This window comes from Hipposideros armiger, unplaced genomic scaffold, assembly GCF_001890085.2.
Source record: "Hipposideros armiger isolate ML-2016 unplaced genomic scaffold, ASM189008v1 scaffold_97, whole genome shotgun sequence".
Classification (NCBI taxonomy): domain Eukaryota; kingdom Metazoa; phylum Chordata; class Mammalia; order Chiroptera; family Hipposideridae; genus Hipposideros; species Hipposideros armiger.
This window is the reverse complement of record NW_017731447.1, coordinates 2,871,089-2,898,952: the sequence shown is the minus strand read 5'-3', so window position 1 is coordinate 2,898,952 and position 27,864 is coordinate 2,871,089. Positions and strand designations below refer to the sequence as shown.

Here is a 27,864-nt window from a genome sequence, read left to right as displayed (position 1 = left end):
GTGTCACTGGCCCTCATATGTGGGATCCGAACCGGGGCCCTCTGGCATCCCAAGCGAGTTCTTAACCATCGCGCCACTCGGCCGGCCCAGGGTAGATATTCTTAATATCTCCATTTTACAGATGAGAAAACTGAGGCACAGGGAGGGAGGATAAGTAATTTGCTTAAGGTTACACAGTAAGTGGTGAGTCAGGATTCCACCAATGAATAGATAGTCTGGTACTAACTCTACTATGTCTGGTTTTGGACGAAATAACTTCTTGGCACTATGCTAAGTGCCTTCTATATATGTAAAAGTATTATTCTTTATAACATCAGTGTGAGGAAGGTATTATTATCTTGTTTTACAGATAAGGATGCAAAGGCTCAAAAAGTTATATAGCCCACTTTAAAGATACACAACTAGTAAGTGATGGAGTACTTAAAACCCAAGCCTTTAAACCCAAGACTATCCAACTCTAAAGCCAGTAGTCTTTACCCGTAATGATGGTGCCTCCGTGTGGGGTCTAAAATACCTGTGGAATGTGAGTCTTAAAAATCACTGAGGAACTGACAGGTAGGATGCCTAACATTTCCAGTTGCTCTGGTAGCATTGGCTTTTCAAATTTGAAGAGGCAAGGGAGATTTGAGGCCCCGCAATTCCAGCTAGCCTCATAATTGACCCCCTGGAACTTTGAACTCGGGTGGTTAGGAGCCTTAGCCTCTACAGTAAGCTGTAATTTCGGTGACTAAGGAGTAGATATTGCTTTTTCTTATGGCCTCAGAGAAACCAGATGGATTAGACATACTGAATGTCAGAACTGGAAGGAACCAGTTCTAGCCTTCCCCAGTCCACTCTAACCCACTTCCCCTCGTTTTATAATAAAGAAACTGAAGAAGAGAGTAATAAGATGACTTGCCAACATCTAATAAAACCATTAGCAACAAGCCAAGAATAGAGGATGGGGTCACTTTCGTCTGTTCTTTGCCCTGTGCCTTATGACTCTGTAGGTTGAAGATTTATCACTTCTTGTTTAAAACTGTTCTGCCATTATAGTTATTTTCTTACCATTGCCTGGTTCTTGACTTTGACCCCTGGAAATATTAACTGCTCCTCCTTTCCGCTCCGGCTCCAAGGGCGTATACTCTGTCTGGCAAGTCTGGCTTGCCTTCATGAATGATGATTCTACTATCAGGTCAGCACTGGTAGGAACACAGCTGGCACACAGAGCTTCCAATTGTTGTTCTTGGAGTGAAAATATGGTTCTTTTGAGCTGTGTACACATTGGTCAATTTTTGTAAAGTGGAAGACTGCTGGAATGGGTGCAGTTTGTGTAACAGTTTTTTTGTTTGTTTTTTTTAAAGATTTTTATTGGGGAATTGGGGGGATGGGAACAGTGCTGGGAATTGGGGGAAGGGGAACAGACAAGTTGCTGTCGTTTTGTTCTTCAGTCTAGTTGTGGAGGACATTGCTTCACTGGCCCAAGTTGCCACCATCATTGCGCTCTTCCCAGGCGAGGCAGATCAGTCGCCGGCTTCTGGACGGCCGCTCACTGCGGTTGCTGGCCATTCACGCTGGCTGCTGGCGACATACAGTAGCCCATGGCAACCCACTGCCACAGGGGCTGCAGCCTACGCCATCACCAGCAACTCAAGGCAGCCCAGCTCCAGGTTGAGCTGTTGTTCAGCATCTTAGCTGTAGAGGGCAGTGTCACTGGCCCTCATATGTGGGATCCGAACCGGGGCCCTCTGGCGTCCCAACCCAGCTCTTAACCATCGCGCCACTCCGCCGGTCCTTATGTAACTGTTTTTGACGTTGCAAGCTCCTCCCCTAAATGTTAAGGGTGATTATTATAGATAATCATGCGCAGTGGTCTCACTCCTGCCCTGGCTATCGGTGTATCTTCTAAGGCACATTATGGTAAAATGAAATTAGATTGGAAACAAGTTTATAACTAGTACTTTTACCTATATCTTATGCCTTACACAGTCCTACTCAGTTAATAGACCTTTAGTTCTACAATAGCTACTGTTTTTATTTTTGTTTCAGAAAGGTGAAGACTGCACAGCATGGCAGCAAAGAGCTGCCATTATTTTTGTTACACGAAGGTATAGGGAGGCTGCAGTTTTCAAATGAAGTCTATTTTAGTTAAAACCTACACTAAGAAACAAAAGTGTTACAACTAAAATGGTATTTAGTTTAGTTTGACAAAGTGATATATTTGACTTACGCTTATTCTTTTATTCTCAACCCTAGTTTCTTTAAAGTCATTTTTCTTCTGTTTTAACACTACCATGAGGGCAGTCATCTTCCATTTATTTAGAAATGATTATGTAGAAAACAACAATGGGAGCACCAATAATCTAGTAATTTGCTGATTACTGAAATACTTTAAGGGTTGGGCTCCACTCTAGCAGTAAAACAGTCTTTTGGCCTTGATTGATTCCTAAAAGCTTCATTATGATTCAGATCATAATGGATTTACAATTGATGCAGACCAAGCCTATATTCCTACAGAGATAACATTATAATTAAGGATTAAAACCCTTGTAAGGACTCACTACAAATAAGTTATAGCTGTGGGCAATAATATTGGGTTGTCGGAGGTCATGACGTATTTTGTCTATGTTTTTCAAAGGTCATTTATTTATATAAAGAACAAAGATCAATCAATGATATATTGCTCGTTTTGTTCGTTAACCTTTTGCCATCTTTCAATGAGCTTCATAATTCCTTGTTCATAGAAGGACCTGTCTTTATTTGCGAAAAACTGAACAAGGTGCGGATTTACAGCCTCATCTGAATTGAATGTTAATACCACGCAAGGAGTTTTGAAGAGAGCGAAACAAGTGGAAGTCTGACAGAGCAAGGGCAGGCGAGTATGGTGGGTGTGGCAACACATCCCATCCAAGCTCCAATAATTTTTGACGGGTGATCAAACTTGTGTGTGGTCTCGCGTTGTCGCGATGGAACACAGCTCCTTTACAATTAACAAGCTCTGGATGTTTCTGGATGATGGATTCATTCAAACTGTCCAATTGCCGATGGTACACATTCGAACTGATTGTTTAGTTCCTTGGTAGGAGCTCGAAAAACAGGACACCTTTAAAATCCCACCACACTGAGAGCATAACCTTCCTCTGATGAATGTCTGCTTTCGATGTCGTTTGAGACAAATCATCACGTGGGGACCAAGACCCTTTGCTCACCACATTGTTGTAAACAATCTACTTTTCATCACCAGTTTTATCAGTCGCTTCAAAAAAGGATAATTTTCCTCACGTTTAATGAGCACATTGCAGATGTTTATACGCACCGTCAAATGAACTTCCTTGAGTTCGTGTGGAACCCAAATATTGAGCTTGCTTATGTATCCCAGCTTCTTCAGGTGGTTACTTGACTGAACACTTGAATGATGGATGTTCAATGTTTCTGCAATCTCTCGTGTCATGTAACATGGGTTTGACTTGATCAATGCCTTTATTTTGTCGTCATCAACCTTGGTGGGCCTCCCTGACTGAGGAGCGTCGTTGAGATCAAAATCATCAGCACGGAATTTTGTGAACCATCATTGGCACTGACGTTCTTGTAGAGCATTGTCATTGTCAACTTTATGCAACTTTTCACAAGCTTGACGTGCATTTTTCCCTTTATGGAAAGTAAAACAGTAAATATGGCAAAAATGCACAGTTTGGTCTTCCATCTTCAACTTGTTGTAAAATCTCCAAAACTCAACCAAATCGCTCAATTTTTTTTTCCAGAATGAAGCTAGAACTGTCAGCTGTCAGAAGACATAGCAATAACATATATGCGAATGACTGTAGTACTTCCAAAAATGAACTAGTGCCATCGTCGCAAACATGTGTCATGACGTTTTCGACAACCCAATATAACTATATATGACCTGTATGTATAAAACAATGTTCCAAATCCTATAAAATGGACATAAATATATTAAACACATTGATTATGCAAGTTACCCCTAGAGTGCTAGAAGGTATATGTACGTATGACATGCAAAATTTGACAATTTCTTAAGCCCTTACTGTATGCCAGGTGCTGTAGGCAGATAGAAGCTGGCCAAGCTGCTGAAGAGCCCGAGTCTAACCAGGGGTGACACATGCGCACAGTGGCTATAGTATGAGGGAGGGTGAAAATAGTGATGTGACCAAAGAACAAGAGGAAATGTGACCTCTAATGTGACCATTAGAGGAAAGGAAGATTCCTTTTTTAGGTTAGATTCCATGGCAGAGCTATCATTTGAGCTGAACCTTGAAGAATTTGAATAAGTGAAGGCGATGGACGTGAAGGCAGAATGAATGCCATTTCAACCGGAGAAAATGGCCTGAGCAAAGACATTGAGGTGGGAAAGGACACAGCATAATAATGACGTAGTAAGAGCTCCTGTTTATTAAGTATTTGGTACATGTATACTTTTTAAATTCTTGCCTCAGTCCTGTGAGATGGATATTATTGTTTCCACTGTACAGAGTAGAAATCTGGAGGGATAGAGAGGTTCCGTGGCAGGGCCAGGATTCTAACTCAGGTCTGTTTTATTCCAAAACCAGTGCTCTTTGCTGCCATTCAGGAAATAGCAGGTAATACACCTTACCTGGGGATATGTAGTGGAAGAGCCTCCTGGGAAGGATTTGTAGAGGGTGTGTAGGAGGCAGTGAAAATGGACATGGAGGGATGGATGAGAGGCTTGGTGGAAGGCTCCAAAATAATTGGCAATTGATTGTTCTGGGGACTAGGGAAAAGGGGGAAATCACAGATAACTGAGGTTTTGTATCTGATTGAGGGAACCGGTAGAAAAGTGAGGAGAAGAAACTTGTTTGGAGGGTGGGGGGAAGGAAAGATGGAGCAGTCATTTTGATTTTAGATATGTTTCATTTAAAACACAGATGAGAGATACCATTGGAAATTTAGGCAGCAGATGTAACTCTCATTTTCTTAAGTTTGGATTCAAAGGAAGACTGGAGGTTGCTGAGAGCTAAGGCTTTATCAAAATTGATGCCCTGGGGCCGGCCTAGTGGTGCGATGGTTAGGAGCTGGCTTGGGATGCCAGAGGGCCCCGGTTCAGATCCCATGTGTGAGGGCCAGTGACGCTGCCCTCCTTTAAAAAAAAAAATTGATGCCCTGACCTCAGAGGGCCTCATCGTTCCTGCATTTCACCAACTTCCTGTATCTTATCATTCAGCTTGCATCACTCCATAGCTCCTCTGTGACCACAGCTCCTGTACTTCCATGTCTGCTGTTCCCTCTTCTTATTGCATCTGATGTCCACCTGCCCTGTGATCTCCGCATTCACCTGGTCCAACAGTCCCCTTCTGTTTTCACTTGCCTTTCTTTCTAGTCTACACCTCTGGGTTAGTCATCTGAATTCCGCCCTCTTTGGTATCTTACGTACATCTTCCTCTAGATCAGCGGTTCTCAACCTTCCTAATGCCGTGACCCCTTAATACAGTTCCTCATGTTGTGGTGACCCCCAACCATAAAATTCTTTTCGTTGCTACTCTATAACTGTCATTTTGCTACTTTTATGAATCGCAATGTAAATATCTTTTTGTTTTCCGATGGTCTTAGGCGACCCCTGTGAAAGGGTCGTTCAACCCCCAAAGGGGTCGCGACCCACAGGTTGAGAACCGCTGCTCTAGCTGTTACCTTCCTCTCCTCCATTCCACATCCAAAGGACCATTCTCTTAACCAGTGAAGGCTCTAAAAGGCAATGAACCTGTAATCCTAATTATGGTATTATGACTGTCAGCTCCAGAGAAATTATCCTTTGCAAGGGGAGTTGACACTGTAAAGAGTCCTTGGTCCTTGAAGGGAACCAAAGCAGGCATATCTTATTGGGCTTCCTTTGTGCCTGAAATCTATGGTACTGTTATTGGAATGAACTAAGAAGGCAAAATAGGTGAGGTCGCATTTTTTTCTAGTTTTGTCTTATTTCCAAACTTCTGAAATGTGCGAAGAGGAGGGAGCTGCTTCTGAGGTCCCTTAAGGCGACAGTGTATAGGGCTACTGTATTGGCATCCTGTTTCTTCCAGAAACCAGACCTGAGAGTAAAAACCGACATTGGATAGGGACTGTGAGGCAGCACTAATCTTGATTGCAAACCCTGGCTCCCTCTAAACCTACACTGTGGTAGCTCCTGACTTGCCCCAGGGAAGCAGCTAGTTTACAGTTGGCACCTCTGTTGTAGATGCCTCTGGGGGCCTTACACCTTCATGTAAATAGCACAGGAAGCCAGCAGGGGGCGTTGTGGTCCCAGGACTTTCTTCAGAGCTTCTAATAAGTCTGATTCTGCAAGAGATCTTCCCAGGCTCTATCCGAATCTCTCATACAATAAACATTGAACTGGAGATATGCCTGAGTTTGGAGCCAGACCCCTGGTGTGAGCAGATGGGGAGCTTCTGTGTAGCTGTTTAAACTTGAAAGCCGTAAGGAGCTCTCGATTCAAGGAAACGCCTATTTACTTGTACTGATTCTAACCAAGCAACTCTTGAGCAATGGGAGTGCCTTCTTGACCTCGATCCTTATTGATTTTGGTATCAGCACCTCCAGTGACGTGTCCTTAGGGGCGGGAGAAACTTCACAAGTGCCTTACACACAGGGAAAGAGAGGAAGAAGCCTGACTGTTGCTGCAGAAAGTCCCCACTCGGGAGGCAGGGGTAGAGTGGGCAGCACAACAGCGAGCGCCCTGTAGGAAGTCCAGTGTCTGGGTGCAGAGCCGTGCGTGCGTCAACTCTGAATCAGAAGCAGAAGCTTTGAAGCTGGCCAGGAAGGGACTTGTTGGTCAGTGGATGAGTGATCTTGACTTGAATAGGAAGTCCCTGGGAAAGGGGGTGCCGCTTCTGCTCGACATTGTGAACTCCTGATCCACTAGGTTTGGTTCTGCTTTTGGGCACTCAGAAAACCCTGGCATTTCCAAACCAGCTTTCCCTTCTGCTTCAGGACATATATCCCCCAAGCCTGCACTATGGAGAAGTGGGACGGTAATGAGGGCACCTCAGCTTTTCACATGCCTGAGTGGATGGTGAGTTGTTTGGTTGCTTTTGCTTTTCATTGTTTCTTGATAATGAGGCCAATACTTTTGACAGGTGACAGTGATCACCTGTGAGAAGTTCCTTCCAAGACCTGTGGGTGGGAAAAAATGTATTAGTCTAACTTCTGATTAGTTCCTATGACCTGGGTCGCCTCTGTTCCTTAGTTACGAGAGAAGTGGGGGAAGGTCTGAGAGCGGCCTGGCTACGGCCAGCTTCCTGCCTGGTTACGCTGGGCGGGAGCCTACTGCTGCTGGTGCATGCATGGGCTGTGTTATCCTATGATTGCTTTGCATCTGGTTTTCAGGCTGATGCTTAGTTTGTTTCTCATGGAGATAAAGTAAAAAGAATACAGGCATACCTCACTCTATTATGCTTCACAGATGTTGCATTTTTACAAACAAAGGCAAGACTTTCCACGAGCAAAAAAGATTAGGATGCCCTTTATTGCGATACTTGCTTTATTGCGGTGGTCTGGAACCCAACCTGCAATATCTCTGTGGTATGCCTGTAATGAGGGGGTAAAAAACAGAACTTGTAGAAATGGTGCTCTCTCAAGCTGCTGATAAGATTTGAGACATTTCTCCCCGACCTACCCTTTTTTCCCCTCTCAAGTCAAAACTTTTCTCCAAAGACTCCTTATATGTATATAAAGGCAGGAACTATATAGCTCCTTTGGTACCAGTCTTCAAAATACTATATTTGCCTAATAAATATTTTTAATCTAATAATAAGGACTTATTTGTTGATAAGAATTAGCACATAAATCTAGTATTTTAGATCTAATTTCTACTTTTCATTTAAAAACAGCCACCGTTCTGATGTTCCTAACTGTCTGGTTTCTTCCAGGTTTAGTCTGATTTCTTACAGTCTCTAGCAGCTTGTGTTTTATGCAGATATTTCCTTGTGAAAAACTGGTTAGACTAGGTATAACATATTCCAACTTTTTTCAGGTTCATGGAATTATGGACTTAAAGAAATAACCATCATTAATGAGACTGAACATATAGTAGGCCTAACAAAAGCCCAGCTGAGGAGCCCACATTTCAACTCTCGTTGTTACCACTATTTATTATTTTTATTGAAGTTGTTGAGGTTGTTCTTAATGTTGTTTCAGAACCCTGTGTTCAGTTTTAAAACATCTGATGGAAAGAAATCCCACCCGTCCACAGGCTTATTTCAAATAGAGTAGTAGTTTGGAATTAATGGAGAGGATTCATATGAGAATTCTAGTTGGGTTTTTGTTTCTGAATCTCCCGCTACTCACTAATAACAAGAAGGGTGAGCAAGAATTCTCGTTTTCTTAGAGGAGGGAGGGGCAACATTAAGGTACTAAACTTTGGTAATTCTCTAAAGGAGTATTACAGAAGAATTCCACGGAACATTGGTGTGTCAACTCAGAAACAATAAAAGTTTTATAGTAGCTCCTGTTCTCGTAATGGTCCTCGCTGGCTTACCTGCTGAGCATATCCTCTCAAGAGGAGCTGCTAGTGAATTTTTACCTACGTACCTTCTTTTTACTTACTGGAACAAGAAAACTGCCCTAAAGGAGTTAGACTATTGCTTAAGGGATATGACTTAGGACTTCCCAGCTTCTGGAAAACATTCTTTAATAAAATACAGGAGTGCTTTGTTTTCGATATGGCATCTCTCTTATTTAGCAATTTCTTGGCCCTTCTCTCTTAAAAACCAGGAAAATACCTTTGATCAGTAGATTTTTTTAAACAATGAGAAAGATCAGGGAGGGACTTACCTTCAATAATTCAGTTTTTTCATTTGCTATCTTTTCCTTGCCAAAGATTTAACCTCTTGAGGCTTTCTTTCAGATACCACATAAGTCATTCATTTCTGATCTGGTTTAGAAGTATTGCGTTAGGCTACCACTGATATCCACTTAGCCAGCAAAGTGAACCACTGAGCACCCTCTAGTGTATTGCCTATAGACTTCCAGACCTTACCTGTGAAATGTTAGACTGTCTTTTCATCCCCAAGAGGAAACCCTGGAGCCAGCTCCCATGTTGGACGGAAATTTCAATTAACAAAGCTTTAACAAATGTCTGACTCATATTTGTTTACATATTAATGTAATGAAACGCCCACTGAGACTATACTTGCTTGCAAAAGAAATATGAAAAGGCCCTCAAGCCATCTTTCAGGAGGAACATTTGGCAGAAAAGGTGCTTTAGAACACCTTGCTTTTTGTTGACAATCAGCAGCCAAAAGGGCCTTGCATACCTTTCTGAGAATAGGCCTCAGACCAGACAGCAGCTGACATACTCACGTCTCTGATTCCCAGTGAGGAAATAAGCCAGGACGAAGTTTGAAGAATCCCGATCTCGAGAATTGACAAGGCAGACCTTCAGTTAACATTCCGTCAGTCACTGGCAAACTTCTACTTGAGCCTCTGCTCCTCAGCTATTTTCACGTGAAGGATTTGCTTAGCCTTGTTCAGGCCTTTTTATTGCTAAAAGGTTGGGAAACACATCCTTTTCAAGGTGGTTTTTAATATGTTTTTCCTTCCCCTGAGAAATCTTTAGTCCCTGTCCGTAAGTCAAATACCCCCTCTCATGTTGCATGGAGATCAGCGCTAACCTTCTAAGTTTCTACATTTTAATATTTCCTCCTCCCACCCAGGCTGTCTGTAGTACTTGGTACTTTTCCGTAGGAAATCTGATTGCCTTTCTTGAGTTCTCAGCAGGCTGGTTACCCAATTTTCTTTTGGCCAGAAGTAATGCCTTTTATAAGTGAAGAATTTGTTCAAGCAGCTCATTTCACTTGGAAGGGAGAGAGATCTCTAAGAATGCTTGAACCGTATCTACTTAGAAGCGAGACAGACACCTTTAAGGTATCTGGCAAATGGTGGTAGAGATAGCTTAGCTGTAACTCTAGGTCAGGATTGACATTTAAAGCAAGCTACCTATTTGAAAAACGGATGAAAACTATAGGCCCTCTCCCCCGAAAAATATACGCATACACAAAATTTTGCATTCTGTTTTGGGGGAGGCTAGACCTCCATGGACTCTAGATGAAGAACACTTGACCTAAAAAAAATAGAAATGTCAGTATTGTATATTCGTGTGTTATATATAGTCTCTGAAACCCTGTCACATGCATTACTTTATCTCTCAGCATACATTTGAGATAGGCAAAGTAGGTGTTATTGTTTCCATTTTACAAATGAGGATTACAGATGTTAAGTGCTGGAAATGTTAAGAAATGGAGATATATATAGAGAGAGAACCTCTGATCATCATCCTTTGTGTACTTGAAAAGGAATTAACTGCTTTCTCTGGGCCTGATCCTCTTAGGGTAAATAGATCTTCTGTCCTCCCCAGGAGTCCTATATTTCTTAATGCATTGACCATCTATCCTTATCAGCCTTAAGTTGTAGAAATCAGAATTAGACCCAGGTCTCTTTATACCCTGTGTTGGGTATAAAAAAAGGTCACTTCCTTGTATTCTCTGACCTTTCAAATAACCTTTTCTTTTCTGCCTATGAATAATGCCTCCCTGGTGTAGCCATGGATAGGATCCAATGGTTGGCTAAGGAGAGAGTCAAGAGAATTAGGGCTGTTCTCTTCATGCTTGGAGAGTGTTAGAGCAGTGGTTCTCCAAGTGTGGTCCCCAGACCAGCGGCATCAGCATAACCTGCGAACTTGTTAGAAATCCAAAATCTTGGACACCACCCAGTTTTAGTAAGTCGGAAACTCTTGGGGTGGGGCCTAGCACTGCATTTTAATAAGCCTTCCAGGTGATTTTGAAGCACCCAAAGTTTGAAAACTACTTTGTTAGATAAACTTGGTAAGTGGTAAGGCTTTTCCTGTCAGTAATAGTATCCTAAAATGTTTTTTGCTTGTATTTGGTATAGATCTGCAGCTCCCTCTGGCGCAGGTCTAGTGACTTAAGCCATTGGACCAAGGAGTTCCTTTTCACCTGAGTGAGGAAAAGGAGGAGCCACCTGAGGGTATACTAGGGTGAACATCCTGGGTTAGCAAGAGCAGGAGCTTAGAGATGCACCAAGCAAGCAGAAAAACATCGGTCTATCTCATTTTTTTGAAATTATGAGTAAGAGATGAGCATTGTCATGGGTGATGGTGAACATCAGTATTTCAGCTCAACTAATTTCTGTTTCGATTTTTGGTAGTGGCATTGGGCAAAGTTGCCAATTAAAGGGCTGTTAAATTTCAAATTCTTATATGATTAGCCATTTCAGAATTTCAGAATTGTGGTTTGATCAGAGCCCCCAAGATCATCTGGAATGATGTCATTTCTGAGACCCAGTCTAATAAGAAAGTCATTGTAAGGATTAATTTTAGATAGATTTAAAGGTAAATTAAGAAGAATACAGCGAAGCAGATGCACCCAGGATTGGGACCCGGGGTCTTCTGATTAGTAGCACAAGGTGTGGTATAGTGGAAAGAGATGCCACTCTGACAGAAACACAGATTCCCATTCTAGTTGCCACACTCACTGTCGGACCTCAGGCAAATCATTTGTTCTTTCAGAGCTGCACTTTCCTCGTTTGTCAAATAGGGATAATCATGCCTACTTTTTAAGATTCTTATGTTGATTAATAGAAGTAACATACACACAGGGCTATGTATAGTAGGCACTTAATAAATATTGGTTCTCCCCTTATTCTCTTCTTCCAGAGACCTTGTCTCTCAAAATAAAGATTATACTTAAAAAAAAAAAAGAATCTACTATTTTGTGTTCTTTCTTCTGCTCAATCAACATGCAGTCCCCTTTTTTAAGGAAGTATTCAAATCACATTCCTACCTTGTCTCTGTAACATACAGTTGAGTATAGCTTTCCTATTCACCAGGTGCCTTTCAGAAATCAACAAATAAATGTGATCTTTTGCCCTTTCATTTGACTCTATTTGATATGGAACAAGGTCATTGTGATTTTTGGGTCTCTGAGGAAATAGGAAACTCTCCTTTGTAGTCATGCCTTCCATGAAACACAGTTTTTGAAAAACTTTTTTGAGAAAGCAGACATAGTTACTCAGCACCTAATCAGCAACAATCTTGAGATGGCTAGAAACCAATGTCAAAACCTGTATAAAAGATGCACAACAGAGTACAGCAACGGTTTCCCGTCTGACTAACCCCAGGACACAGTATAGCGTAGGGGCTGCCTGAGCACTTGGCACCATTTTTTTTTCTTACCACCTTAATAAATCCCCTCATTGTTTTAGTGGCTCTGTAGTTAATTTTTTTCTAATGAGACTAGGTTAACTAAAATCATCTGACATGGAAAAGGAGGAGGTAAGGTTAGAAAGGAACCTAATTAGCCAGGTAATTATAGCAGGCAAAAAAAGTGTGCTGGTTATATAAATAAGCTATTGTTATGCACATGCAAGTTGGGCCTTGTCAGGGGACTTGTTAATGTTTAGAGGTCAGAGGATCCAGGTAATTAGGTGTTTAGGAAAAAAATAAAAGCAAAACAGCCACCAGAATTAGGAATGGCTGATGAGCCACTAACAGAAATGCCTTATTAAATTGGGCTCTACTGCTGGAGGGGTTGTTGGAGCTGCTTCGGGGATTCCAGGGAAGGATAACACCCCACCCCCCAACCAAAAAAAAAAAAAAAAGCCAGCTGGAACCAGAGCCAACAGAATTGCTGATGCGGAAAGTTTAAAGGCCTAACCACAAGGGTCCCTGCACCGGAGTGGTGGCAGTAGGGCTGGTAATGTCACTATGCTGAGCAACAAGAAGAAATACATTGTCAATGGCAACTCTGGGATTAAAGCCCAGGTGAGGCTAAGCTCTTATTTACCAGTCTTGCTGTTGCTATAGCCATGACTGTACCAGGCCAGCTGTTGTTTCCCTCTTTTCCTGCTTTCATTCCTCCTTCTGGCATAAGGTGAGCTGCCCTTCTCCTAACATTCTATTTCCTTCCCTTCCCTTGATTCCTGTTGGAATTAGGCAGTTCTCTCTGAAATGAAATGATTTCAGGCAATTTAGGAAAGTTAGGGGTGAATCTACCAGAGCACCCCAACTGGGATGGGTAGACTACTGTGTTACAAGATGAACTGTTGAGTGAAGAATGTGATGGCTTTTAACTATTGAGGACAGGTGGGCACCAGGGATGGCCTATTTAAAACGTGTGTTCTGGTTGTCAGTAAAATACACATTTATTTCTTGGGAACATGGTATAACTTTCTATATAAGTGGTTAGTCTCTTTCGAATACTCTTCTGTCTTAAAGAAACTTGAGTTCCGTGTCTAACAAGTAAACAAGATTTAGAACGCTATGTCTCTGAGCAGAGAGAGCCTACAGAGCCTAGTCTTCTTTAGTGCCAAAAGATAGCCTAAACTTGACCTGAGTGGAGAAGTCTACAGAGAAGGGAGCTCAGCTCAGGGAAACTGGTTTGAGCCCATGATGCAGGTACCTAGTTACGTGGTTTCGTGTTAGTGGGGTAAATGGGTGTGTACCCACCCCCCGCTGCCCCTATAAATCTAGAGAAGTAGAGTGCCTGGCCCCTGTGTGTGTGTGTGTGTGTGTGTGTGTGTGTGTGTGTGTGTGTGTGTGTGTGTGTGTAGGGGGGTGTTACATAGCTCAGGAAGGGTTTATCTGTTACTCTTTTTAAAAAGGAGGCACTGCAAAAGTTACTGATTCATTGTGGCCTTTGGAAAGTCAATTACCACTCCTTTTCCTAGATGGACCTCTAAAAAAGAATAAAGACATGTCATTCTCTTGAACAAGGTTAGTGAAATGGAAGCTAGAGTTTTTAGCTTGACGGCTATTCCTCTCCCCATCTTCTCACCCACCTTCTTCCCCTTCCTAACTTTTTTTGCCCTTACAAATTCTTTTAACTTTAGACTTGGCTTATGCTTACGATGTGTACTTAATATTCAACCATGCACAGACAGTGAAGATAGAATAGGCTACTTCAGATTCATTTCAGCACGTGATTACCTGACGTGTCAGGCATGCGTGCCGGAGGACATAAAGGTAATAAGTGACACAGCTCTTGCTGTTAGAGAGCCTATAGTTTATACAGGATACAGGTAGATAGTTATATTCAGCGTGATAAGGCTTGTGATAGGAGATGTACATGGAAGTTCACGTATATCCCGTGGGAGTGCATAGAAAGAGCACTTTATCTTTTTGGAATAAATTCCTACTTTAGCAAAATAATCAGTTTTGCCATTTTTCATTTTATAAAGAGCTAAATCCAATGAATTTTTCTACTGCTGAAAACAATTTACAAACCCTAAAGTACTACACAGGCTTTATTTGTTGTTCTAGCTATGAAGATGCTATGAATTCCCCTAAAAGGCATGCTAAGCTAATTCAATTTGGCCTTGTCGCTTTGTCTCAATACTTAAATGACTCAGTAGTTACCCTCATTGCAGGAAATGGAGTCATCAGTTGCTGCTTTCATTCTGATATGCTGTATGTGTGTTCTGCCCACCAGGGAACCACCTTTTTATCATGAAAGGTAGACCCAGTTGTCAGATCTTTGATCCTTCCTGCCTCCCTGCCACCTTGGATCCAGAATGATCTAAGTAATTATGCAAACATTCAATTAGGAAAAAAGAAAAAAAAGTTATTTGTTGAATAAATGATAGGAGCTTTGATTTGTAAAGTGTTATAAAGTATCATTTGTAAAGTGTTATAAAGTATCAGCTGGAACTTTCAACAGTAGGAGAAACAGAGAAGAATGCCAGAAAGTTATTATCAGATATTGTCCAAAATACAACCTTGAGTATTGAGGTTTATACATATTCAGCCCACTCATCCACTCCTACATCGGTTATAGTTAATAAATGATCAGTCTTGTAGCTTTTAGGTATTTTATGATACCAAACATTAAAAATAATAAAAATTAACATTGACTATTTATTAGTACTGAAAAGCTAATTAATACATTTTCAAAAGCTATAGTGACTCTCTGCAAGAGTTTTAAGAACAGTGAGCTGTAGAGGGGGGAGTGGGAGAGTGGATTTATTGAATCTCCCGCTGTGTTTCACAGCTTACATACAGGCATACCTTAGAGATATTTCGGGTTGGTTTCCAGACCACTGCAATAAAGCCAATCATAATCTTTTTGCTGGAGGAGGGTCTTGCCTTCAATTTGTAAAAAAAAAAAAAAAACCAAAAAACCAGCAACATCGGTGTAGTGCAATAAAACGAGGTATGCCTGTACATTTTTTTAATTTAACCCTCTCTAAAACTTGTGAGGTATTTTTATCTTTGCTGTATTTATGAGAAAATGAGGCGCACGCGCGCGCACACACACACACACACAAGCACCTTAACCTATATCACATAGCTAATGAGTGGTATAGCCAGGGTTTGAATTCCAGAAAAGTTCTGTCTGAATGGAAAACCTGTGTTGTTTTTTTCATTATATCATACCATTTCCTGGGACTCTTAAACCTTGAAGGCATGTCACTTTACCTTTCTGCACCTTTCTTGCCTTTTGTCATCTAGATATATGAAAATTGAATACATAGTCTCAAAGATACCAGCTTTCATTTTTGGTGAAACTATAGAAAGGATTTCTGAATATGACTCAATTTTCTAAGCATTTAACCAGAACATCCCCCTTTTTTGGCCATAATTTTATTGTAAAAAGCATGCAGTCAGAGAGTGGATCAAAGACTTAAATTTGATAGAAACACAGTAGGTAAAGAATGAAAAATCATTCTTCATTCCAGAGTCTTAACATTCCAAATATGAGTTGGTACAATCAAATTAACTGCAAGGGAAGGTAAGATCCTATAATGCAAGCCTTGAATCGCTGTCTCAAAATGGAGGTTCTTTTCTTTTATATAACTGGAGTTCCTTTTCTCAGCAGATCCAGTTTGCTGACCAGAAGCAAGAATTCAACAAACGTCCCACCAAAATTGGACGTCGCTCTCTGTCTCGCTCCATTTCTCAGTCATCTACTGACAGCTACAGCTCAGGTGAGTACTGAACTGCTATGGACCCACCTGTGCAGAGATGATCAACAGACCCACCTGTCTACCCAAGGTTAATTAAGCGTGATCAAGCCTGCGTTTTGGAATAAACACTTTGCCTCTTAGTTGAAATTCAGACCAAAATTCTAGATGGAATCTTTGGATTCCTCTTGGGGGTACTGAGCTCTGATTTATTCAGAGGGTAGGAGTATGTAGCTCACTGATGACCTTCATTGAACAGCATGCGTAAAAACATGTTTTTTCCATTCTTTGAAAATGAAAGGGGCTCTCCATCCTTCCATCTGGTACTTGCAAATTAACAGGGAAACTTTAACTGCCCCAATGAAAACATTGTAGCTAGTTCAAGTGACTCCTTTGCCTTCTCTTCTAAACTGTGACATTATATTGCTTGTTGCTCCTTTCTTCCTTTGTAATGGGGTTAATTCAAACATATGGGCCCTGGAGCTGAGTTATCACTTAATGCCAGATGAGCTATTACCATGTAGAACCCTCCTTGAAGGCACTGGCCATTTGTGCAACAGTGTCTGATCTAATATGGAGCTATTTTATTTTGTTCGTGCATTGGAATGTGGTAGGAAGCTAAGTTGTCTCTTCATATTATAAATAGTAATTCATATTCATTAGAAGTTTTTCATTGTGACCTGAAATTTTATTTGTTCTTCACACAAATAGGAAAGTATTTGTTATATAAAATTGAAGAAAGCTTGTTTAGGAAGCTGTAATTTTAGATTGGGTGTATTGTTATTTACATTTTAACATTTCTCTTTTTATTTAATCGCACAAAATCTGAATGATATAAAAGCACATGACATAAATTCCTGTGGATTTTTGTCTAAAGATACTAAATGTTGTACCTATCTGATTCTGCTGAAATAACCAGTGTTGAAAATTCATGAACCAGTTAATGTAACTCTGGAAACTATAATAACTGTGAAAATGTGAATTGTAGAACTGTGTAACATTTTAGACTGAGTTTGTGTATTTTATCCAAAGATGGATACTAAATAATAACTACATTAAATTTTAATTCCAGCTCAGTGTCTTCCATGCACACTAGATCCACATTTTCAGCTAGATTCCTGCAGAGAAAACCAATGCCTGTCTTCCCACTGAACCCCTGTATGCAAGGAGGCACCTACAGAAATATCTGTTTACCTAGAAGAGTGTGATTGATGCACTTGGTTTCTAAGTGAACACATAATTGTCTGGTTAAGCTCATTGGGAATTGACAGTTACTGGTGTCACCCTGGAAAACTTGGAACTTTTAGGTTGAACTATGTGAAATTGCCATTTTTATAGGGAAAATTATCAACCATATATATCCATTTAAGGATGTTAAGTTCAGGAGCATTGGAGTCAAACATCCTGGAGGTGGAAAATAAGATCAGTTATTCAGCATCCCATTGGATGCTGGAATTGTCTTGAATGCATCCCTGACAAATGGCTATTTAGCCTCTTGGAAGCATTTTAGGGTGATAGGGTAATCCTTGCTTCATCTACTTATTTAGTTCCTGATAAACTCTTATATAATTCCTGGACTTTAAAATTTTATGTAGAAATAAAAATCACCATTTGGGGGCATCCTACTGTCCTTATTACCCTCATCTGGATAGAACCCAGATTAAGTGTCCCTTTAAAAATACTATGCCAGGCCGGCCGAGTGGCACGTTGGTTAAGAGTTGGCTTGGGACGCCAGCTCTGAGCAGCAGGACCCCGGTTCGGATCCCACATGAGGGCCAGTGACACTGCGCCCTCTACAGCTAAGATGGCGAACAACAGCTCCACCTGGAGCTAGGCTGCTGTGAGCGGCCGTCCAATGGCCGGCTAGTGACTGCCTCACCTGGGAAGAGCGCAGTGATAATACCAATGTGGGCCAGTGAAGCGACGTCCTCCACAACTAGACTGAAGAACAAAAGGGCAGCAACTTGTCTGTTCCCCTTCCCCCAATTCCCCAATAAAATCTTTAAAAAAAAATACTATGCCTATGAATATAATATTCCAGATATGGTCTGAACTCATCTACAGGAAGTGTTATTTCTATAAACTCGGTGCTTTTAAAATGAAACCTAAGAATATGTTTGCTGCTTTCCCAGCAGTGTCACACACACCATTACCTCGTTTTGTTTTTGGTTTTGGCTTTTTTTTTTCACATGTACAATTGTCAAACTCTTTTAAACAAACTCAGAATGGAGATGCCTACTGCCTTGAGCCTTAGACTGGTAGTTAATGGGACCCAGTTTCTAGGCTTTGACCCATGTGTGACTTGTTGTGTGATTCTGGAAAACTCTTTAGCCCGTGACGTTCATAACAGCAGCAGTGGGAAGTTATATGAAGTGATACAGAAAAAAAACTCCATACCATCAAAGGAAAAGCCAGGAATAACGGATCTGACTCACAGCTTTCTAAATATGAGAAGATATGCAAATGCAGGTCAATAAGAACTTGGAACTCATTTTCAACATACGTTATAACTATAGAAATTTATTAATGTTACAGAGCCCCCAAAGACTCATCTTGAGACCTTTTCCTTTCTCTGTGTATACTCTCTGCCGAGGTGAACTCCTTCAGTCTCATGGTTTTCAATATCATGTAGTAACATCTGATTCTCAAATTTTATCTCCAGCTCAAATCTCTCCCCTACACGCTAGATCTGTATATTCAACTGCCTGCTCAACCTTTTCATTTTTACAGACCTCTCAAACCTGCCATATCGTAAAAACCGAGCTCCTGAGTCATGTCTGTTTACAACACTATAGCAAGATTCGTCCCTTTAAAATAAGTCAGGTCATATCACTTCTCAGCTCAAAACTCTCCCATGGCTTCCCAGCGTCCCTCTGAGTAAAGGCTGAAGTTCTTAAAATGGTCCACAAGGCCCTATACCATCTAGTCTCCCATTGCATTTCTAACCCCATCTCTACTTTCCCAAACCTCCTGCCTCCCCCAGTTATTAATTTCATGCCAGTCATACTAACCTTCTTACTGTTACTCTGTTATTTTGAAACATGCCAGGCACTCTTCTGCTTTAAGATGTTTGCATTTGCTATCCTGTCCGCCTGGAATGCTCTAAGATACCCTCGCTGGGCCTCTCAATTCCAGTTCTTAACCAAAGATCACTTTCTCGTTGAGGCCTGTCCTGGCTACTCTTCTAAAATTGTACAAACACGTCACCCAACACTCCCTATCAAGTTTTCCTCCTTTATTTTTCTCCATAGCACTTAGTATTATATAACATATATTTTACTAATTTATTGTCTTTTCTCCGCTTACCTAAACATGAGATCCATGCGAGCAGAGATTTGTCTGTTTTGTACTGCTCTATTCCTAGCACTTATAACTGTTTGACACATAAGAGGTGCTCAATAAATAGATATTGGTGAAAGATATCCAGAGACATTCTTATTATACTTTACACCCTTGTTGAGGTCTCTGATATACTCTGTGTATATAAACAGATAAAAGAAGGTTTATGATATTACAAAAAAAGATATCTTCCTGTCCAAAGTGCCGTTTTCGCTGAAGGTACTTAGAGGCTTACTTAGGCTGTGATTTCCCTTCCCTTCCTAGTGATCCTAGCAGTAAGTTTTGCCATGCTTTCATTTAGGAACTTCTACCAGCCTTTCTCAACCAGAGTTCCTCATCTGAATCATAGAACACAGAAAAGGATTTGAGAAACTTTCACAGTTCTTCAAAGGATAGGCCATAACTAGTACCCTTCTCAATGTGTAAGAGAGAAGTTAATTCATATCCAATGGATGCTTCAAGGCAATGGGGCTTAATTCTAGTGAAACCCAGGCGGAAAAAGGCTGCATTAATCCCTAAAATTATTTCCTAAAAAACGAATTTCTAGGGCCGACCGAGTGGCACATTGGTTAAGAGTTGGCTTGGGATGCCAGCTCTGAGCAGCAGGGCCCTGGTTCAGATCCCACATGGGCCAGTGACGCTGCGCCCTCTAAAGCTAAGATGGTAAACAACAGCTGGACTTGGAGCTGAGCTGCCGTGTGTCGCCAGCAACGGCGTAGGCTGCAGTGGGGTTGGCCGGCAGCGGGCGTGAGCTTTCGTGAGCTGCTGTGAACCGCCGTGAGCAGCCATCCAATGGCCGGCAAGCGACTACCTCACCTGGGAAGAGTGCAATGATAATATCAACATGGGCCAGTGAAGCGACGTCCTCCACAACTAGACTGAAGAACAAAAAGGACAGCAACTTGTCTGTTCCCCTTTCCTGATTCCCCAATGCTGTTCCCCTCCCCCAACTCCCCAATAAAATCTTTAAAAAACAAAAAACAAAAAACGAACTTCTAAAAACTCTTTCCCTAAGCACAAAACCTCATAAAAACAAATAAACAGAAGACTTTTCTTCGAAATCAGATCATTCTCAGTGATATATTTTGAAAAAAATTGTCTTTGCAATGAGTTAATTGGTTAAGGATAAGGAAGAAAGACTGAAGTCCTTTAGTTCATAATTGTTTGAGGTATTTTCAGATTTCTCCAAATAACAAAGTTTTGTTTATTTGTATTTTGGTTGCTAAGATAGCTTTTCACATATGTCTAGAGTGGTATTCATCAATGAAACCGCTGCACACTGACACACAGGCCCCTACTGTTATTTCTATTACCAAAAGAATAGTTGGGTCCAAGAAGAATTGCTTGACTTAAAATAGCCTAATAGGACTAACTCACCCAGGAATCTGACTGCTTCTTCTCCTAGTAATTCCCACAATATCACAGCTGCTAGGATGTAAGACTTAATCAGGCTTAAGCCATAGAACCTATAGAGCATGTTCTATGGGATAGATTGTGGCTTAGTGGTTCATCAAGTTATGTTTTGATTCTGGGATATCATGAAAAAAGAGAGTATCTCATGGTAACGTTATATTGTACTTTATATGACTTTTCTGCCTAGAAGTTGAATCCTTTTTTGGTATTATCTCATTTAGTCATTAGATTTTTCGGGTGGTAGAGAGAGGAGAGCATGGGAGAGAGAGGCTCTGTCATGCTCTTTATTTTACAGTCAATTAAATGAAAAATTGCTCACTTCACCAAGTAGAGGTGAAGCTAGAGCTAAGGTCTTGGGCCTGTACTTCAGTAGGTTATTGCCTTTGTTACCGATTTTTCATTTTTCCTTCACTTATGACTCTGGGCTTCAACGTGTACTGGCAAAAACAAACACTTGTTAGAAACTATTCAAGCGTGTATATACATATGTGTTGGGTTTCTCTACATTTTTCTAGGAAAAATGTTTAATGCTATCTCAACTCTTTTCATGAATGTGCTACTTTAAATATAGTGGCAGAAATGAGTGTGGATTCAAAACATAAATGTCATGCTAATTCAGGAATAATCTTTCCACTGCTTTTGCAGAAATAACACTCTCTTGATCTGGGTCTGTCAACCATTTATTTATTTTTTTTATTCGTTTTTATTTTTCTGTCAGCCATTTTGCATTACATATTAGTACAATCTAGACACTGATATTTTTGGTTCTCACCTGATAACAGGTCTATATAAAGGGCTCTTTGAAAACAAATTCATTTTGGCTCAAAGAAAAACATTGGTTGAACTAACTACAACCAGTTGACTACTGTTAAGAAAATAAAACACTGTTTTTTTCATTTTAGAATAGGAAGCAGTATAAATTATTTTTTTTCTTTGACTTACAAGAAAACAACTCAAGTCTGAAATTGGAGTGCTTCTCTAAGGGGAAATTTTTGGAGTTTTGTTTTGTTGTTTGTTTCTTTGTTACCCTGAATCATCCTTAGAAGCTGAAAAAGGAATAGGAGAGGAAAGCTATTTTGGGTAGATGTAGGACTCCAGTCTCAACCTTTTTCATCACTACCAGCCAACACCTGCTGCATGGGTACATTAGTAAATGATGGAGGTAGAAAAAAAGGAAGCTGCTGAATAATATTGTATATATATCATTCCTTTCCCATTCAAAACCTTAAAGCTGAGTAAGAACCCTTAAAGATGTTATGTCTGGTATTGAGTTAAAATATGTGCAAAAGCCTGTAATAATATCAGATATCATTTATCGAGTGCATTATACCAAGCATTGCATTAAGCACTTTACTTACATTATCTTACTTAATCTTCTCAACAACTTGACTTTGACAAGTCACGTCTGCCTATTATATAGTCTGTTTTATAGTACATATTACAACCATAAGGAAAGAAAAACTCTAAATAATTAGTTTTGTAATTTGTTGTTTCATGTCTGACTCACCTACTAAACTGAAAACTCCATGAAGATAAAGACAACCTATATCTGTCCTATATCTCCAGCACTTAGACTGTGCCCGGTACATAGCAGATGCACAATAAAAATTTGTTGAATTTTTGTGTGAATTTGAATGTGTGAATGACTGAATACATGAATGAATTGACAATCTTAGTAAACAGGTTTTGGTATCACCCCTACTTTATACACCCAGAACAGAAACTGAGACTTCAACCACAGTCTGACTCCAGAACACATAACGACTCTATTTAAATGGCCGTTAGGGAGCATAAAAAATCATATGGCTCTGGAAAAGGATTTAAAACTTCAGGGTATTCTGAATATAAACACTTTCTTCAAAAATACCCTATAAATTTGGATCAGGATTGATGGATGGCTGTTGTTATTCTTCTCTCAGGTGGTAGAAGCATTGGTTCCCCTCAGCCTCCAACTCATAAGCTACTTCTGAGTGTTGATTAGTGAAACAGGTGACTGCCCAGGAAGCTGTTCCTGGGCTCTGTTGACAAAGGTACTTTGAGCTCTCGCTCACCCTAGGAGGGAGAACGACAAACTTTTTGTACAGATTAGCTCCTTTCAAGAACAAAAGTCCCTTTGGGGATTTATTAATTCCCTCACCTCCCCTGGTGACCCAAGTTCATTCTTTGTTGCCTCATGTTAGGACTTTGCTCTAGGGCAGTTTTCCAGCTCAGAGAGATAGTCAGGCCCCTGCTGCCCAAACATCTTGTAGTGCCATGCCTGATTAACTGGGCAAGGTCAGACTTGCCTTTACAGCCCTCCCAGAGATAGACCCTTTGCTAAGAAATCCCAGAAATGCCATAATTCTCTGGCTGTAAGTAGATCAGAGCACTGTAGACCCTAGGAGCTCTGAGCTATTGCAGCTTTTGCTCCTTAAAAGTGATGGAAGTACTTCTTATCTCATTGGGAGATACATAATGCTTTGTAGACAGCTCTTTATGTTACCCAACCTTCCCAAAAATCCTTGAGGACTACTTAGAAAGAAGCTATGAACAGAAACTGAGACATAAATCCAGGAAGGAAATTGATTCCGTTCATCCAGCAAACGATTAGCAACTACAGAATTATATGAAGACTAATAAGACCTCAGCTAAACATGGGAATAGCAGCAGCTGCTGCTCCCTGTTAGCCCCAATCAAAAGCCTATACCTTCCACCCTGTATATAATGCTAAATGGATCAGAGCATTCTATTATACCACAAGAGGATTTATCTGCTTCTTTGGGAATCTAAAATGCCTAATGCAGGACCCACTGAGACCAGCAAGAAGGGAGAACACACAGAATACTTCATTGTCAATGTCTAATTGGGTCTGCAGCATAGTTCAGCCTCATCAGAGCCAGTCTTAAAAAAGAGAGCTCTGTTATGTCGGACAAACACTTTTTGTGTGGTTCTGAATTACTTTCCCATGGGTTCCTTGTTTTCTAGGTCTTATCTATTTAGTTTTTGTACTAAAACACAAGTTACATGAGGCATTTAAGCAGCAGACAGAGAAGGGTAGCTAGGATCCCAGAAACCCATAGGTCAATGGCCGTGATCTTGCATTGAGAACTTTAACCTGTTGCTACTGTGGTGTAACCGCTTTCCTTTTGCAATTCAAGGACCTCTGTATGTTCTGGAGATAAAGTTAGCCCTAGATTTTAAGTTAGTGCTCTCAGGGGGAATGTCTTTGGCAACCTGTCTCAGCTTGCTCTTTGTGACCCCTGGGTAGTACCTTCCACAGGAGATGATTCAGACAGCTGCACGATGCCATTTCGGTGCTTCCCAGATGTGTACATTGTATGGTGCTGGATGACCAGAGAAACCTGAGTTCATTCCAGTTTTATTTGGAGTTATAGAGGAAGCCAACTTTTCCCCTGAGGGTGTTTTATTCTGTCATTCCAGCGGCTTCCTATACAGATAGCTCTGATGATGAGACATCTCCCAGGGACAAGCAGCAAAAGAACTCTAAGGGAAACAGTGACTTCTGTGTCAAGAACATCAAACAGGCGGAGTTTGGACGAAGAGAAATTGAAATTGCTGAACAAGGTAAAGAAAGCAAGCGCCTTTTCCTCACAAGCTGCCTGTGTCTTTTTGTCCATGTGAATCACTTTTTACATCCTAGGGCCTCGTAGCTTGTGAAATTTCAGTGTGATATTGAAGAATACTTATAACAGCAACAACAAATCTGAGCTCAAGAAACACTGTGAGAAGGGAGTGAACTCTGGCAGACCTAGAAGAAACCCCTATATAAGGAAAAGCGAAAGAGACTAGATAAAGGGGGATTGGGACACAGCAATTCAGAACACTGGAGCAGTAGCCTCTGAATGCCCTTTATAAAAAAAAAAGTCAGGTTTAATATCTTGATCCCTTGAGAAACCTAATCTAACAGGGAACCTGATCAGGAGGGGATCTTGCCTTAAGAGAATAAGTTTTTCTGTTTGTTCTTTGTCTCTCACTCCCTCCTCTCTAATATTGCTATGTATGTATTGGGCCTTTTCAGAAATGCCGGCACTGATGGCTTTGAGGAAGAGAGCTCAAGGAGAAAAACCTTTGGCTGGAGCCAAAATTGTGGGCTGCACACACATCACTGCTCAGACTGCTGTGAGTTTTTCCTACCTCCACATAAAAATAGTTAATAATAGCGACCAGCTATTGAATGCTTGCAACATGCCAAGCACTAGGTTAAGAGCTTAACAAGTATTAGTTCATTAATCCTCACAATGGCCATGTAAAGCAGGTATTCTGTTTCCAATTTATAAACGAGGAAGTTGAGGCTCAGAGAGTTTAAGTAACTTGTCCAAGGTGATACAGCTAGTAAATCACAGAATCAAGATTTGAACTTCAGTATAGCTGACTACCAAGCATATGCTTTCTCCACTGTGCTACACTGCTTCCCTCTCTGTGTCATTTCTCCAAGGCAACTCTGTTAGGCTGCTTTCAACTGCAAATAAGAGAAAACCTGATTCCACCTGGCTTACGCATAAAGGAATTTATCACATTACAAAACTAGAAGTCCAGAGGTCAGGCGGATGTCTGAGGGCTCCAGTGTCATCTGTCTGTGATGGTCTTGGAGCTGCCTCCTCACTGTTTACTTCATCCTCAGGCTGATAGCAAGATGATTACAGCTCTTCCAGCCATCAGAAACTGACTGAAAAGGGAGAAGCACCATTCATTCCTCTCTCCTAAGAGCAAGGAGACCTTTCCCAGAAGTCCTCCAGGACACTCTGTCGTGTGTTTTTGAGCAGAACTGGTTCACATGCCCCATGCCCAGGTCTGGCAAGGGGACAGAGATCACCGTGATGGGTTTAAACCAGTTATTCTCACCCCCATCAGATTCAATGTCCCCTTTTTATAAAGAAGTATTTTGCAATGCTCCTATATTATCTTGAAATGAAATTCAGATATAACATATCTAGGTCATATATTTTTTAAAAATCAACATAAAATTTTAACTGAAATATGAGGGAAGAATAAAAGCAAAGTATAATAAAATAATGTGTATTTTCAATATGTAAGGTCTTGGCTACAGGTATAGAAGGAGTCAGGTATTTGTACTTCCTCATAGCACTATGTGAATGAAAGTGCTACAAATGCAGATACATAGAAATGTGTTACTGGTTCAGAGCACCAGAGCAGCATTGCCAAATTGTATGATTTTCTAAAAATATAATAAACTTTTTATAAATTTCTGAATAACAACAACAAAAAGTATGAGTGTTCTCTTGATTTACACAGTTGTTGCATTCTTGGAAAAACTATTATTTTGTATTAAAACTACACAAACACTTTTGGTTAATATGTAGAATGGAATAAGGTTCTAAACTCAGATAATTATAAATAGGTTTCTCACTCACATGAACTTTTTGTTGAAACTTTTGAAAATTGTACCAGATTTGGCACAGTTTCTTGTTATCAAAGACTGTCCCGTACTTTCCAAATGTCAAGATCTCTGGTCCAGCCTACTAAAATGCCAGTAGCACTCTCCTCCCTGCCCCGCCCCACAGACCCAATTATTGTGACAACCAAAAATGCCCCACAGTTGTCCAGAGTTCCTCTGTTGAGAACAACTGACTTAAGAGTCATCATCAAACATGCAGTAGATATTGAGTTGCCAACCATAATGAAACCACTACAGGAAATTGGTGTATTGGGAAGCAGTCTAGAATCCTCTATAGGATTTATAAGGTCCAGGTCATTTTTATGGCTAAATCAAATTCCAAAAGTTGAATCTCCTGAATCACAACATTTATATGGCCACATTCCTTATTAAGAACTGTAACAACAAAAAAAAGAACTGCAGAGATTCCTCAAGACTCGTACAGCTGCTGTTAGCATCTTAACTACAAGACATTTCTGGGTTACATGTTCTCTGAGGAAGAGTACTTTGGCAGCTCAAAATTAATATTAATTGAAAAGCTATCTCTTTTTGGAGCTACAGACTAATGAATTGAGGCAGAAACACTCTTGGAACCTTTTTCAGGCTTCCCAAGTTGGGGACATAAAAGAGTTCAGTGTGGTGGCTTAAAATAGTAAGTGCTTCTGTACTGTCTCATGTTGCTAAATTATATCTAACTTCTTTTTTACCCCCTGGCGCACTGAACATCACCACCCTTCAAGGTTCCTTTCTATTTTTTTCTGGAGTAATCAAAATCAGAGTGATCAAAATTAGTTCACCAATTTTAATATTATTTTAATGTTCCCTACCCCCCTTTTTTTTAACTTTTTCTTTTAAAAAAGTAATTACAAAGGAATTTTGCTTTGTTTTGTTTTTAATCTCTTTTATTTTTCTGATTACAAAAGTAGTTTAATGTTCATTTTACAATATTCAAACTTTACCACAATCTGTAATGAAGAAAGACAAATTCTCCTATAATCTCATGCTCCAGAAGTAACTATCCTAGTTAACAGTTTCCTGTCCATGTTTCCAATAGACTTGGATCTATTTATATTTTTAGGTGTGTTTCCATAATTCCCTTTAACCAGATTCCCTAGTGACTCCTTCTAAAAGGCAATGATTTAAAGTCGGGTTCTAAGCTCTGTCCGCTGACTCCTATTTGGGTTCATTCCTGCTTGAGCCCTCATAGGCAGTAGTCTTGATTCTATAGTGCTTTGAACGGTTTTTATATTCTTGGTCCCAATCATTTTTCTAGTTAATTTATATTGCTTTATGGGTAAGTCTCAGTATCGCTCTTTTGTTTGACAAATTCAGGAATCCTACTTGTAGGAATTCAGAAATCTTTTAAGGTGAAAAATAAAACAAGAAAAAAAGTAGAATCAGACATTGAAAGGTAGCATGGACTAGAAATTAAGAGATGTAAGTAGTTCTGGCTATTAACTTACTGTGTGGCCTTGGACATACTGCATGAGGGCCTAGCCTATGTTAGTGGAGTTATTTGCAATTTTTTAAAAAATCAGAGCATATTTTCAGTTAGAATTTTTATTTAGTATAGAAATATTAACAAGTATAATTTTTTAAATGAAAACTACCAGTACCCAGAATTAACCACTGTCAGAAAATTTTAAAACAAACTTTTTTTTTTTTTAATATTTTATTGGGGAATTGCGGGGAGGGTAACAGCGTTGGGGAATTGGGGAAGGGGAACAGACAAGTTGCTGTCCTTTTGTTCTTCAGTCTAGTTGTGGAGGACGTCGCTTCACTGGCCCATGTTGGTA

The 27,864-nt window shown here is 40.4% G+C and overlaps 1 protein-coding gene across 8 annotated transcripts in view; it reads left to right on the top strand.

Moving 5' to 3' along the window:
* AHCYL2 (adenosylhomocysteinase like 2) overlaps positions 1-27,864 on the top strand; it is a 158,755-nt gene that overhangs the window by 98,023 nt on the left and 32,868 nt on the right. Inside the window, exons 1-5 of one of the 8 annotated variants that reach the window (XM_019646135.1) lie at positions 6,609-6,777; positions 6,937-7,018; positions 15,834-15,945; positions 24,094-24,237; positions 24,692-24,792. In XM_019646135.1, coding sequence (XP_019501680.1) covers positions 6,962-7,018; positions 15,834-15,945; positions 24,094-24,237; positions 24,692-24,792 — 414 coding nt within the window. In that variant the 5' untranslated portion in view covers positions 6,609-6,777; positions 6,937-6,961. Of the gene's footprint in view, positions 1-6,608; positions 7,019-12,484; positions 12,785-12,869; positions 12,894-15,833; positions 15,946-24,093; positions 24,238-24,691; positions 24,793-27,864 lie in introns of those variants that run through there. The other 7 variants (XM_019646137.1, XM_019646134.1, XM_019646136.1 and 4 more) reach the window with 7 other exon arrangements.